The sequence below is a fragment of the Cimex lectularius genome, unplaced genomic scaffold (genome assembly GCF_000648675.2).
Source record: "Cimex lectularius strain Harlan isolate CLEC.00 unplaced genomic scaffold, Clec_2.1 scaffold74, whole genome shotgun sequence".
Taxonomy (NCBI): domain Eukaryota; kingdom Metazoa; phylum Arthropoda; class Insecta; order Hemiptera; family Cimicidae; genus Cimex; species Cimex lectularius.
The window spans coordinates 428,575-442,145 of record NW_019392795.1 but is presented as its reverse complement, the minus strand read 5'-3'; the positions used below and the strand labels follow the sequence as shown (position 1 = coordinate 442,145).

At 34.9% G+C, this 13,571-nt stretch overlaps 1 protein-coding gene across 4 annotated transcripts in view; it reads left to right on the top strand.

Moving 5' to 3' along the window:
- The window catches only part of LOC106667559 (glutamate synthase 1 [NADH], chloroplastic), a 29,241-nt gene extending 16,020 nt beyond the window's left edge, over positions 1-13,221 (top strand). The window contains exons 5-40 of one of the 4 annotated variants that reach the window (XM_014395590.2): positions 117-245; positions 304-447; positions 506-594; positions 651-852; positions 919-1,079; positions 1,139-1,244; positions 1,957-2,079; positions 2,903-2,905; positions 3,269-3,480; positions 3,543-3,642; positions 3,705-3,890; positions 3,954-4,102; positions 4,181-4,285; positions 4,349-4,484; positions 4,542-4,679; positions 4,747-4,926; positions 4,989-5,160; positions 6,985-7,080; positions 7,154-7,335; positions 7,396-7,596; positions 7,654-7,834; positions 7,890-8,098; positions 8,156-8,341; positions 8,410-8,558; positions 8,625-8,763; positions 8,891-9,204; positions 9,272-9,431; positions 9,493-9,674; positions 9,733-9,998; positions 10,087-10,307; positions 10,370-10,546; positions 11,963-12,199; positions 12,259-12,540; positions 12,651-12,807; positions 12,879-13,025; positions 13,117-13,221. In XM_014395590.2, the coding sequence (XP_014251076.1) occupies positions 117-245; positions 304-447; positions 506-594; positions 651-852; positions 919-1,079; positions 1,139-1,244; positions 1,957-2,079; positions 2,903-2,905; positions 3,269-3,480; positions 3,543-3,642; positions 3,705-3,890; positions 3,954-4,102; positions 4,181-4,285; positions 4,349-4,484; positions 4,542-4,679; positions 4,747-4,926; positions 4,989-5,160; positions 6,985-7,080; positions 7,154-7,335; positions 7,396-7,596; positions 7,654-7,834; positions 7,890-8,098; positions 8,156-8,341; positions 8,410-8,558; positions 8,625-8,763; positions 8,891-9,204; positions 9,272-9,431; positions 9,493-9,674; positions 9,733-9,998; positions 10,087-10,307; positions 10,370-10,546; positions 11,963-12,199; positions 12,259-12,540; positions 12,651-12,807; positions 12,879-13,024 (5,820 nt within the window). In that variant the 3' untranslated portion in view covers position 13,025; positions 13,117-13,221. The other 3 variants (XM_014395589.1, XM_014395592.2, XM_014395591.2) reach the window with 3 other exon arrangements.
- The last annotated feature ends 350 nt before the right edge of the window (positions 13,222-13,571 follow it).

Here is a 13,571-nt window from a genome sequence, read left to right as displayed (position 1 = left end):
TAAGAGATAATATTCTGTACGTTCTGTTTTTTGATATTTCAATATTTTTCTAGTATTATTATTTTTTTAAATAAATATGTAATTATTTTTTTAATACATAAAACCATCTTTTATAGATAATATGTTGGAGAACGGTTCCTGTATGCAATGCCGGTATAGGAGAAGTAGCTAGGAACAGCGAGCCCTTTATGAGGCAGGTGTTCCTTACTGGAAACAACCTTAATGGAGAAAATTTTAAACGTCAGGTACAATAAACCTGTTAAAATGACAAAAAAAAATTATAATAGAATGTTTGAATTTTAGGTATGGATGTTAAGGAAAAGAGCAACACATGTAATACCAAAGCCAGGAGTGAGATTTTACATTTGCTCACTGTCAGATACGATCATTGTTTATAAAGGACAGTTTACTTCCGATCAACTCTGGGAGTATTTTGCCGATCTTAAGGTAATAAAAACAGCAAAAATTAATGACTTTTAAAATTATTTTATTTTATTTTTTGCAGTCTCCACATTTTCAGACATACCTCACACTTGTACACACTCGATTTTCGACCAATACATATCCAAGTTGGGAACGTGCACACCCATTGAGGTAAATAATTGAATAATATTTTCCTTATATTTTAATTGTTGTGCATGATTTATTAGATGCCTGGCCCATAACGGGGAAATAAATACTTTGCGAGGAAATGTCAACCTCATGAAGGCAAGGGAAGGTGTTATGAAAAGCCCTTACATCGAAAATCTTAAAGAACTATACCCTGTAGTCGAACCCAACTTATCCGATTCTGGCAGTCTCGATTGCGTGCTCGAGTTTTTGGTCAACGCTGGAGGAAGACCCCTTCCTGAAGTGTGTATATACATTTTTTTTTTTTCAACTATTTCATTCGACGTTTAACTTATTTCAAATTTGAAGGCGGTGATGACAATGGTACCGGAAGCCTGGCACAATGATAAAACAATGCAACACGATAAACGAGATTTTTACCAGTGGTCCTCTTGTGTAATGGAGCCTTGGGACGGTCCTGCCCTACTGGCCTTCACCGATGGACGATACATCGGGGCTATTTTAGACAGGTGAAATGATGGTTTACTCAACAAAAACCTGAATAGCAATTATATTTAAAGGATTTCAGAAATGGCCTACGACCCTCAAGGTATTATGTAACAGAAGACAACATTATGATCATGGCGTCTGAGGTTGGAGTCTACGATACTGATCCTGCAAATATCAAACTCAAGGTAATTTTTTATAAACACATTAATTTATAGAAACGATAAAGATGGTCTTAAAAAGATCAAACTAATTTATGCAAAATGAAACTTCCCTTAAAGGACACCTTCCTTGAACGGACAAATTCTGATTCCCCATCTTCCCATTATTTTCTTTACATTAAAATCAGACATGCCCATGACATAGAGGCAGCTTTTTGACCATATTTTGACTCTAACACTCTTCCAAAAGTATTTAAATGTGTTTGTCACTTAAAGAATAAATTAATATAATTAAAGTGAGTGAAAGTGCTATGAAAAAAACTATGTGTGTGAGACTTGGCTGTGAACTTTTCATTTTTGGAGATCCAGGCAAGTAAAATTCTAAATTATAAAAAGTAGAACTTTTAGATAAATTTTACAAACACAGAAATGACCAATCGCGCAGAATTTTTCCTAAAATGTCTGGTACGGCAATAGACTAAGACATATTTGAATGGTTTTGCCATGCTCAGGCTTGTGAAATACCAACCTCTAGTGATAAAAAAAGGCTAAAAATCCTCATTGTTTCAAAGGTGTCAATATCTTGTAGTCTCCATTGTGTCCCATCTTGAATACTAAACATTTTTTTACTCTTATTCCAATAGTAGATAATTTCAAATCTCAAGATTGTCCATTATAGGGAAGTTTCACTGTATTGTATTAATTAAACACTTATTATTATTTTTTGTTTTGTTTTTAGAGCCGTTTGAAACCAGGAAGAATGCTTTTGGTCGATACTAAAGAAAAAACTGTTATTCAGGATGTTGAATTGAAAAAGCATATAGCAAACAGCAGAGAGCATAGCAAATGGTTAAAAGAACAGGTACAAACAATATTTCTTTAACGATAATTTCTTAATGAACTTCATAAGCGACTGGGCTTTGCTTGGAAAAATGATTTTAGAAAACCACTTAAAAATATTAATTTTTGTATGAATCTTTTTATTTATTATTGCAACTCAACACAACATTTGTTATGAATTTGAAAATTGATACTTGATGTTAATTTGCCCTTAAGAGTGAGTGAGAAAGTGTGTTTATTTATTTATTTTTTAAATAAAAGATTTTTCTAATATAAGGAATGAAAATTTCATATCATTATTATGTTATGTATTTGCGTACTCATAACATGTGAAGAACATTCAGTTGTATATGGGGGACCGCACTAGTGGTCAGCGTGAAAGACGGCTCATTGATTCCCACCATCTCTTCCGGCCTTTTTTCTACCCTTCCTCCAAGAATACAATTATTTCATAGCATTGATCAAATTCCCTCTCAGGCTAATATTAAAAAATAAATCCATTAAAAAACATTGTTTCTGTATGTGAATGTGTATTTAGTTGTCTGAATGTTTGTGTACTTTTCTCATAAAAGAGAAACCCCCCATAAATGTGTGGGTATTCATTACAATAATTATGAATTTAAATATTTAAAAAGTCAATTACTTAATTTATTCAAATGATATTAACTAGAGTACTGTAGCCACGTAGTTTTGTCTGGTATTTACCGTGACCTTAATTAATAAAATGTACATGTAATGTTGATTTTTTTATGGTACTCTGACATCAAACTAATTCAATTTATTTGTCTTCCCCTTATTTATGTGTTCTCCGTTGGTCCATCGACGATTTGGTAAATGTCGCTTAGACGGTGAGTTTTAAGTACTTTGAAAAATCTATGCACTTGTAGTTGCTTCTTATCTTGCACATTAAGATTTATTTTTTCTTCTATTTCTTCTTCGCATATTAATAATTTTATTGTATATACCTTTTTGTAGCTGGTATTTTCTTTCTTTTTTTAATAACTGTTTTATTTTCTAATTTATGCATGTATGCTTTATTGTGTTATATTTTTTTATACTGTGAACACTTCTAATTTTTTTAAAAGTATAACACATCTGTTTTCTTTGTGATTATTTCTATTTATTTTATTTATTTATTTATTTATTTTTTTTTTTTAATCTGAAGTCCTGTAAATATCATTTTTTTTAATCCACAAATTATACATTTATAGATAACCATGGCTGAATTGCGTGAAAAGGCCAATCTTGAGAACTTCAACGCTACTGAAGGATTCTGTTTGAGTGGTGAAATTTCTCCTGAATGTATTTCTGACATACCGAAAGAAGACGTCAGCAGGATCTGGGGTGGTGATAGACGTCTTTCCCTCTTTGGTTACACTATTGAAACAATAAACATGCTTATCCTCCCAATGATGAAATCTAAGTAATTTAAGTTCAATTTATTTAATTTAAATATTTTTTTATTTTTTAAATATTTTTTTAAAGGAAAGAACCTCTTGGTTCAATGGGCAATGATGCACCATTGGCTTGTTTATCGCAATTCCAACCCCTTCTGTATGATTATTTCAAGCAGCTTTTCGCCCAGGTAATTGACAGATGTTGTTGAAGTTTAATCAATTTTAAATCTCAATTAAATTTTTCCCTTAGGTGACCAACCCGCCTATTGATCCGTTTCGTGAAAAAGTCGTAATGTCGCTGCTTTGCCCGATCGGCCCTGAGGCCAATATTCTTATACCGAGTGCTATTCAGTGCCATCGACTTTTCCTCCCACACCCAATAATCTCTCTCCCAGACTTGGAAATACTGAAGAGAAACACACACAGGGGTTGGAAGGTATTTGCTCGAAGCCAAAACTGCGATTCTAACAAAAAAAAATGTTAACTTTTGTAATTTTAGACTATCGTCATTGATATAACATTCAGTAAAGACTGTGGCCCAGCCGGAGTACAAAAAACATTAGATAGAGTATGCGAAGAAGCCCAAAAGGCAGCTGAAGAAGGTTTTCAACTCATTGTTTTGTCAGATCGCAAAGCCGGAGCTGAAAGGTAATTTTTAATTAATTTTATTATCTTTTCTTATTATTTATTGTACAAAATAAAAACCCTTGTTTTGTCTTGTGTCAGAGTTCCGATAAGCATGCTGCTTGCCCTTGGTGCAACTCATCACCATCTCATTGAAACGAGGCAGCGTATGAAGGTCGGTTTAATACTTGAGTCCGGTGAAGCAAGGTGGGATATTATTTGAGGATAATGAAATTTTTTAAAAATTATTGCAATAAATAATTATCTTAGGGAAGTACACCATATGTGTGTTTTATTGGGTTATGGTGCCGATGGAATTTGCCCATATATGGTTTTTGAAATGGTCAGAAGTCTTCGAGCCGAAGGTCTTATTGATTCTTCATTCACCGATCAAGTTTTGTACATGGTAATGACATAATTTGGCACCCAATTTCACAAAATTAATTAATTTTTTTTTTTAAAGAATTATTCAGAAGCAATGGAGAGAGGAATTTCAAAAGTAATGGCGAAAATGGGAATTTCAACGTTACAGTCTTACAAAGGGGCGCAGATATTCGAGGCAGTGGGACTTGCTGAAGAAGTCATTGAGAAATGCTTCAAAGTAATGACTTTTTTTAAAGAACTCTTTAATTAATAATATTTATATTTAATTGTGTAAATTATTTTAGGGTACATCTTCAAGAATAGGCGGGGTCACGTTTGAAATCCTTGCGGATGAGATTTTTGAAAGGCATTATCTAGCTTATACAGACAAGGATAATCTCGTTTTAAGAAACCCCGGCATATATCACTGGAGGAGCGGCGGTGAAAAGCACATCAACGAACCTTTGAGCATTGCAAATCTGCAGGTATTTTAATTTAAAACCGCTTTTTCGGTTGAGGATAGGTTTTTAAAATTAAATTTTTAAAGGAAGCAGCGGTCAACAAGAGTCAAAACAGCTACGAGAAGTTTAAAGAGTCTACTTTAGAGAGCATAAGGGACTGCACTTTACGAGGGCAGCTAGAGATAGTACAAAGCGACAAGCCTGTTGACATCTCTGAAGTCGAACCAGCATCTGAAATTGTCAAAAGATTTGCAACTGGTAAAACTACTAACTTCTATTTCATTTGAATAAATTTGTTAAACTATTAACATTAACCAGGCCATTGGACGCCACTTTTTGGTGTTTATATGGCGAGTCTTATAACTGTTTTGGATGTCACATCAGGCCCAGCCCACATGGCGGGAAGGTTTTTTACTGCTGAACGGCCTCTGTACAGAGTGTTATACCAAGAATTAAACTAAGAGTTTATCAGTTTAAGACTAAGAGATTTATATATTAATTTGGGTCAAACCAAAGTCAGAATACTTTTATCATATAATTTTCTATTAAAAAGCTGTGCCAGCATTAAAACCCAAAAGTGCTAGCATGGCAAATATGAGTCAGATACCCTAACTACTCAGCCACTGCAGTCCCCTTATTACCCAGAAAAGTTCTTCCAAGTTTAAGGCTTGAATAATTCTCAAAATTAAAATTAGTTACAAGGCTTTGAAACAATAGAGGTCGTATCAAAGGGGGCATTGGTGGCTGCAATGGTTTAGGCGTTGACACAGTGCTTATCACTGAAAGGTAAAGGTTCCAAGTTCAAATCCAACAGCCCTCCATTTGAACCCGGCATACTTACAAATGGGCTTTTTTTCAAAAACACCAGCACCTCGAGGTTGATATTACCTCTGCTGTTGCAAACCCTTGTTTAAAAAAATATGGTCATATAACCCCTTGGAGTGTTACAATATACAAAAGTCTATTTGTAAGTATGTGAGGTTGGAATGCAGAGCCCTACTGGATTTGAACCAAGAACCTTTTCCTTACAGTAATGAGCACTCTGTCAACACCTTAAGTTGTGGCCATCATTACAATAATTAAAATGAGCTTAGAAATATTTTATTCAGGGAATCAACCTCCATCAGCATCTATATTTTTCTCCCAACAAGTTACTTACCCAGTTATACCCTTATTTTAAATGTTTGGCTCGTGTGTCTTAAAAAATAAATTGTTTCCGTTGCTAAGGAAAGGTGAAAGTCAGGTGGTGCCAGGTTTGGAGTGTGCAGAGAGTGTGGTAGATCTTACCATCAAACTTCTTATCATCTCTTATTCTGGCTGTATGAGGTCTCACGTTGTCCTGGTGATGAATTACACATTTTTTCAGTTCAAGAGAGCCGCGTTTCTAGGCCAGTGCAAGATATACTTGTTTCAGCTGGATTGAGTAGATTTGTGCGGTAATGCCCATTTATGTGGCAGGAATTCATAGAGCACAATATACTACACCAAACTCAACTTTTGTTGTAGACATTTTTATTTTTTGTGTCAATGGGACAGGGTCATTCTATTTTGTGCCTTGAAAGAAATGAGAGTTTTAAAGCCGAAGCGTCAATTTATGAGGAATCCATTTGCTCACTTCTTTCCAAATTGATGAAAGCTAAAGTGAATGCTTCTATCGCTTACGTTGAACACTCATGGTGAGCTCCTTAGCTCGGCTAGCTATAGCTATAGCTTCTCTCACTTCATCATCATTCCAGGCAGAAGGTCCACCAAACCGTGGTTCATCTTCAATCTTATCATGTGCTCATTTATATTGTTTCATCACCAAACATAGTGCAAATTTTATGAGTTCCCTTGGACACCATAGTGCCTAGCTTAAATTCATACAAAAGTTAGTACGAATTATGGATTTTAAAGTTATGAGAAAGAAAATATTTTATAACAGTGAAATGTTCAAGGCGTTTTTTTCTTAATGAACTGATGCATTATGTAAATATCTAATCCTCTTAATAATAATAAATGAAAAACCACGACCTTTTCTGGTTGTCTGGTAATTATATGTAGTAAACTTAAATAGTTTATGTATATATACATGTATTTTAGGTGCTATGAGTTTCGGCAGCATATCTTTAGAAGCACATACTACACTTGCCATTGCCATGAACAGAGTTGGTGGTAAATCAAATACAGGAGAAGGAGGTAAAAACATCAACTATTTTTTATCAATGATAGTAGATCATTATTTTCCAATATATCTTGAAAATTTAATTAGGGGAAAATGCTGACCGTTACTTAGACCAGGAACCTGAGTTTAATAAAAGGTCTTCTATTAAACAAGTAGCATCGGGGAGATTCGGCGTTACAAGCTCTTATTTGGCACATGCGGATGACCTGCAGATTAAGATGGCTCAGGGTGCTAAGCCAGGTGAAGGTGGTGAGCTTCCTGGCTATAAGGTATAACATTTCATCATTTCAATTATATTGACAAGATTACGTTTAATTTTGATTTTTCAGGTTACAAAAGATATTGCAAAAACAAGACACTCAGTCCCCGGTGTCGGTTTAATATCACCGCCACCACACCACGACATTTATTCCATCGAAGACTTGGCTGAATTGATTTACGATTTAAAATGTGCAAATCCAAACGCGAGGATATCTGTCAAGCTTGTTTCCGAAGTCGGTGTCGGTGTTGTGGCGTCTGGCGTAGCAAAGGTAGAATTTTAATTAACCCCAGCTTATAAAAATGTTCAATTTTATGCTCGTTATTAGGGTAAGGCTGAACACATTGTGATATCAGGGCATGATGGTGGCACTGGCGCTAGCTCTTGGACCGGAATCAAAAATGCAGGACTTCCTTGGGAACTCGGTGTTGCTGAAACACACCAAGTTTTGGTATTGAACAACCTTCGATCAAGGATTGTTTTGCAAGCCGATGGACAAATCCGTACTGGTAAATAAAATATTAAGCCTTGTTGTAATATTCATTAAAATTGTTTTAAATTAAGGGTTTGATGTTGTTGTCGCTGCACTCTTGGGAGCTGATGAGTTTGGTTTTAGTACAGCACCTCTCATTGTCATGGGATGCACCATGATGAGAAAATGTCATTTAAATACTTGCCCTGTAGGGATCGCAACACAAGATCCCGTTTTAAGAAAGAAATTTACAGGAAAACCTGAACATGTTATCAACTACTTATTCATGATCGCTGAAGATGTATGTTTTCAGTTTTAATACCCGTGTTTTATTTGTCTTTAATACTATTTTTTACAGGTCAGGCAGTACATGGCGTCATTAGGAATTCGTAAGTTCCAAGACCTCATTGGAAGGACCGACTTGCTTAAAGTTTATGAAGCAACTAAGAATCCAAAAGCAAAATTGTTATCTATGAATTTAATACTTAAAAACGCCTTGCATATGAGGCCAGGTGTGAATATTGTGGGCGGTTCTGTTGCTCAGGTACAAATAAAACGTGTATGCTTTCTTTTTTGGAAACTTTTGTATAAAAACTTAATTCTCTTTTATAGGATTTTCAATTGGAAAAAAGACTCGACAAACAATTAATTGATTTGTGCATGCCTGTGATAAATAAACAAATGAACTGCATAGATTTAAATATGACAATAAACAATGAATGCCGTGCTTTTGCCTCAACCCTCGCTTATCACATCTCCATGTAAATCAAACAATTTTTCACGTTATTTATATATTTATGTTAATTATATTGAATTTTCAAAAAAAGGAAATACGGTGATGAAGGACTTCCAGAAAAGAGTATAAACATCCATTTGACAGGATCAGCTGGTCAGAGTTTCTGTGCTTTTATGCCCAAAGGGGTACATGTGACATTAGAAGGAGACTCTAATGATTATGTTGGAAAGGTAAAATTTAAAAAAAATTAAAATCAGATTTTTTTCCGGAGGATCTCCGAAAAAACTTTATGTTTCCAGCAGGTCGATAATCTAGCTCATCGTCAGATTTTTTTTTTTTTTAATGGATTTCTTCTAGGGACTTTGTGGAGGAGAGGTGGTCATCTATCCTCCTAAGACATCAAAGTTTGACTCCGTTCAAAATGTAATCGTCGGAAACGTATGCCTATATGGTGCAACCTCCGGGAAAGCGTTTTTCAGAGGGATTGCTGCAGAACGTTTCTCAGTCAGGAATTCTGGCGTAGTCACAGTCGTCGAAGGCGTAGGCGATCATGGTTGTGAATACATGACTGGCGGCTGTGCATTGATATTGGGTCTAACAGGACGCAACTTTGCTGCTGGTATGTCTGGTGGGATTGCGTATGTTTTAGACGTTGATAGGTCATTCCATAGGTAAGTTTTATTAAATAATACTGTTTTGTTTTTTTCTATAATTTGACTTATTTTATTTTTGTTGAAGCAAATGCAACATAGAAATGGTTGAACTTTTACCGTTGGACCAACAAGAAGATATCGATTATGTTTATAACCTGCTTGTAGAATTTGAAAGCAAAACAGGATCAATAATAGCCGATGATTTAATCAAAGCTTGGCCCACTCCTGCCAAAGATTTTGTTAAAGTATGTAAACAAGGAATATATTTATAATAGTGGCTTTAATTTATTTAACAATATTTTCAAGGTGTTTCCCTATGAGTACCAAAGAGCTCTTCGTCAACTAGCAGAAGAGAAAATAAGCAATATGAAAATGGAAGGAGATACGTTGAATTATATTAATAATCAGCCAGTAAGGGATATAGAAGATATAATTTCTGATACTGGCACTGAAAAGAAACGTGTTGAAAAGACATTAGATAAACTCAGGTATGCAAATTTTTTTAAACCGTTATTTTGTAAAATTGTATATGGTTAATTTTTCCAGGGGATTTATCAAGTATACAAGGGAAACAGGGATGTACAGGCCGGCTGAAAAAAGGCTCAAAGATTGGGACGAAATTTACAATGTGGATCACGTCAGGAAAGGATTGAGAGTTCAAGCAGCGAGGTGTATGGATTGCGGTGTCCCTTTCTGTCAGAGCTCACACGGATGTCCTTTGGGAAATATAATTCCTAAATGGAACGATTTAATATACTTGAATAATTGGAATGAAGCGTTGAACCAACTACTTCAGACTAATAACTTTCCAGGTGAAGAAAAAAAATCTTGATAGTTTTTTTAAATTATTATATGTAATATTTAGTGAACGTTAAGTGATTAATGATAAATTTTTTAAAGAATTTACTGGTAGAGTGTGCCCTGCGCCATGTGAAGGTGCTTGCGTACTAGGAATAAACGAACCACCCGTTACAATTAAAAATATTGAATGTGCCATTATCGACCACGCTTTCGAACAAAAGTGGATCAAACCCGAAATCCCAACACATAGGACTGGTAAGAAAGTTGCCATCGTCGGATCAGGACCGGCTGGACTTGCCACCGCACATCAGATGAACAAGGTATGCCTGAAAATTGTGCTCCTATATAAATCTTTAAAAAAACTTTCTTACTTTTTTTACAGTCAGGACATACGGTCACTGTTTTCGAACGCAACAACAGGATTGGCGGTCTATTGCAATATGGAATCCCGACAATGAAATTGTCCAAAGATGTTGTTCAGAGACGAGTGAAACTTCTTAGCGATGAAGGAATTCAATTTAAAACAAACGTTAATGTTGGAAAAGATATTTCTGCAAAGGTATTTTTTTAAACTTGATTTCAAGACTTAAGACTGCCTTTATAGATTTTTTTGTTTATTTTTCTATGGCAAAGATAAAGCATAATTATTGCAAACGAATTAGGGTGAATTTAGGGCGGGCTAGGACACACATAGCAGTTATCATGTCAGTTTTACCATTCCACCAAATGTAGCTGACCAGTCCTGTTCGTTTCTTTTTTGAATATTAATTATAGTGCATTTTAATGTATTGTTGTTTATTAGTGCAACAGATGAAGAACAAATACTTCTGTTCCTGTCGTATTACCAATGGAAAAATTAAGGAATCATCAAAATCAAAAACAAAAAAAGTGAAAACAGATGGTTCACACATAGAAGCAAGACAGATGTGTTGGCATGGGTGATGGAATACTACCCAACCATTCCACAAAATATGTCTTCAAAACCAACTTTGGTGGTCGTCTCTTTGACTCACTGACTTTGTTTCAAAACCATCAGGCAATACGCGTCACACCAACTGTCATGTTCCACTCTCAATACAAAAAATTGATCCACTAACCAGGTTTTCCTCTCAGTAAACACTTTGTAAAACCACTAGGTGTGTCATAGGCCATATTCCGAGATACTAAGATGAATTTTTTAATTGCAAAAGGTTTTGAAGTTATTACGAGATCCCAAAGCTTTTTCATTGACTTCCGTCTGTATCCTTCAGGCCCGGGCTTTTCCTCTCTCAGGAGTATGGATCTTACCCTCCTTGAGCATTTGCACCAATAGAGGACATGTTCTGCTGTTTCTTCTTCTTTTTGGCAATATCTGCACAGGCTTGTTTGCCATGCTTTCATATTCTGAGGTGTCAAGTTAGCAGTCAACTAGAATAATAGTATGAGTCTTAACACAGACTAGTAGTAAATATGAGTCTTAACACAGACTAGTAGTAAATATGAGTCTTAACACAGACTAGTAGTAAATACGAGTCTTAACACACCCTAGCTTATTAGTCGTTATTTTCTGCTATGGTCTTTTGATGAACTTTTTGCATGCCTTTTTCTGTGCTACATTCCCATTGTATGGAGGACTTATTTTTAATCCATTGTCTCTGACAGATCCTACGTTTCTGGCAGTTTGGTGTGTCACAAAAAGGTTCAAGTATTGGTGTGTACCAACTTTCCTTGGCCAATTAATTATCTGCCTTTTGCCCATGGTACCCAGGGAGAATTTTGTTTTCCCCAATGTCTGAAAGAGCTGGAATGCTAAATGACTGTACTTTACCACTGATGCGGCAATTGCCCTCAATTTTAAATCTACCTATAATTATACTTATAATAGTGTGAAGAGACATAGCAAATGTGAATAGGATGATCAGAGATGGGCAAACTACAAGATTTACAATTGTAAATTTTTTAATATAACAGATTGATGTAATAGTACAGTTTTCAGGAACTTTGTGAAGAATACGATGCCGTGATTTTATGCACTGGCGCTACATGGCCGAGGGACCTGCCGATTCCAGGCAGGCAGTTGAATGGTATCAATTACGCCATGTCATTTTTGGAATCTTGGCAGAAAAAGCAAATGGGCAACAATGTATTGCCGCTTTTGGCGAAGGACAAAGATGTGGTTATTATTGGAGGTGGTGATACAGGCTGTGATTGTATTGCTACTTCGCTTAGACAGGTCGGGCTAATTTGGCCGACAAATTAAACAGTATTTTTTACGTACAATATCAATTTCAGGGTGCTAATAGTATCACTACTTTTGAAATTCTACCCGAACCACCAGAATTCAGGTCCAAAGACAACCCATGGCCCCAATTTCCCAGGGTTTTCAAAGTCGATTATGGTCACGAAGAGGTGAAAGTCAAGTTCGGCAAAGACCCGAGGCAGTATTCAGTTCTCAGCAAGGAATTCATCGATGACGGCAATGGTAATGTCGCCGGTATAAGAACAGTAAAGGTCAGTTGGAGTAAGGATGAAACTGGGAGATGGAAGATGGACGAAGAGCCTAACTCAGAAAAGGTAAAGTTTTCAAATTAAAAAAAAAAAAAAAAATTATATATATATATATATATACATACATACATACAGGGTGTCCCAGTTCCTTCTAAATAAAATAATAAAATTTTAAGGTATATAGCTGTCAACTTGTTTTGTTGGCTATGGGATTTTTGGGACCTGAAAAGTACATAGCAAATGAACTGGATTTAAATTTAGATCCAAGATCTAATTATGAAACACCAAAAGGAAAGTACGCAACATCTGTCCCAAAGGTGTTCGCTGCTGGAGGTTGTATTCCTTTTGTATTAATTGGTTTTATAAATTTTTCAATTTGATATAAAAACCAAGTTTAATTTCAGATTGCCGCCGTGGGCAATCTTTGGTTGTTTGGGCCATTTCTGAGGGTCGTCAAGCAGCTCGAGAAGTGGACGCTTATCTTCTAGGAAAGACTACACTTCCAGGCCAAGGTGGTGTCATCACTAAGTTAACTAGTCAGCGCGGCTGAGGTAATGTCTGAAGAGAATGTTTTAATTGGGTTTTTCCTTATTCTTTTGGAAATTGTAAATAAATCTTTTCTTTATTTAACTCTCTTTTCAGATGTAGAAGTTAAATTATATATATACGTAATTATTTTATCTAATGAAATGGTAATATTTTTGTAGTCCATTTATATAAGCTATTTAACTATTTCTTAATTGATTGTTTTATTTTTTATAAATTGTGTTTTAATATTTTATTTTATTTTTTGCCCTTGTTATACATTTTTCTTATTACATACACTTTAATATATATGTTATTTTCAAAATCAGCCATAATGGTCATTTTAATTTTTTTTTTTTTAAGGATGTTTAAAAACGTGCTAGTAATTTTATTAAATTTTATTTTTATAAGCTAGTTCATGTATACGTTAAAAAAGCAAATGATTTGTTTTAAATTAATATTGTTAACCATTGTATTTGTGCTTATTCAATAAACCAGTTTTATATTTACATCTTAATAAAATTGAATAGGAACTGACTTTGTTGTAATTTTTTCCTTTAGACACTTCCTTT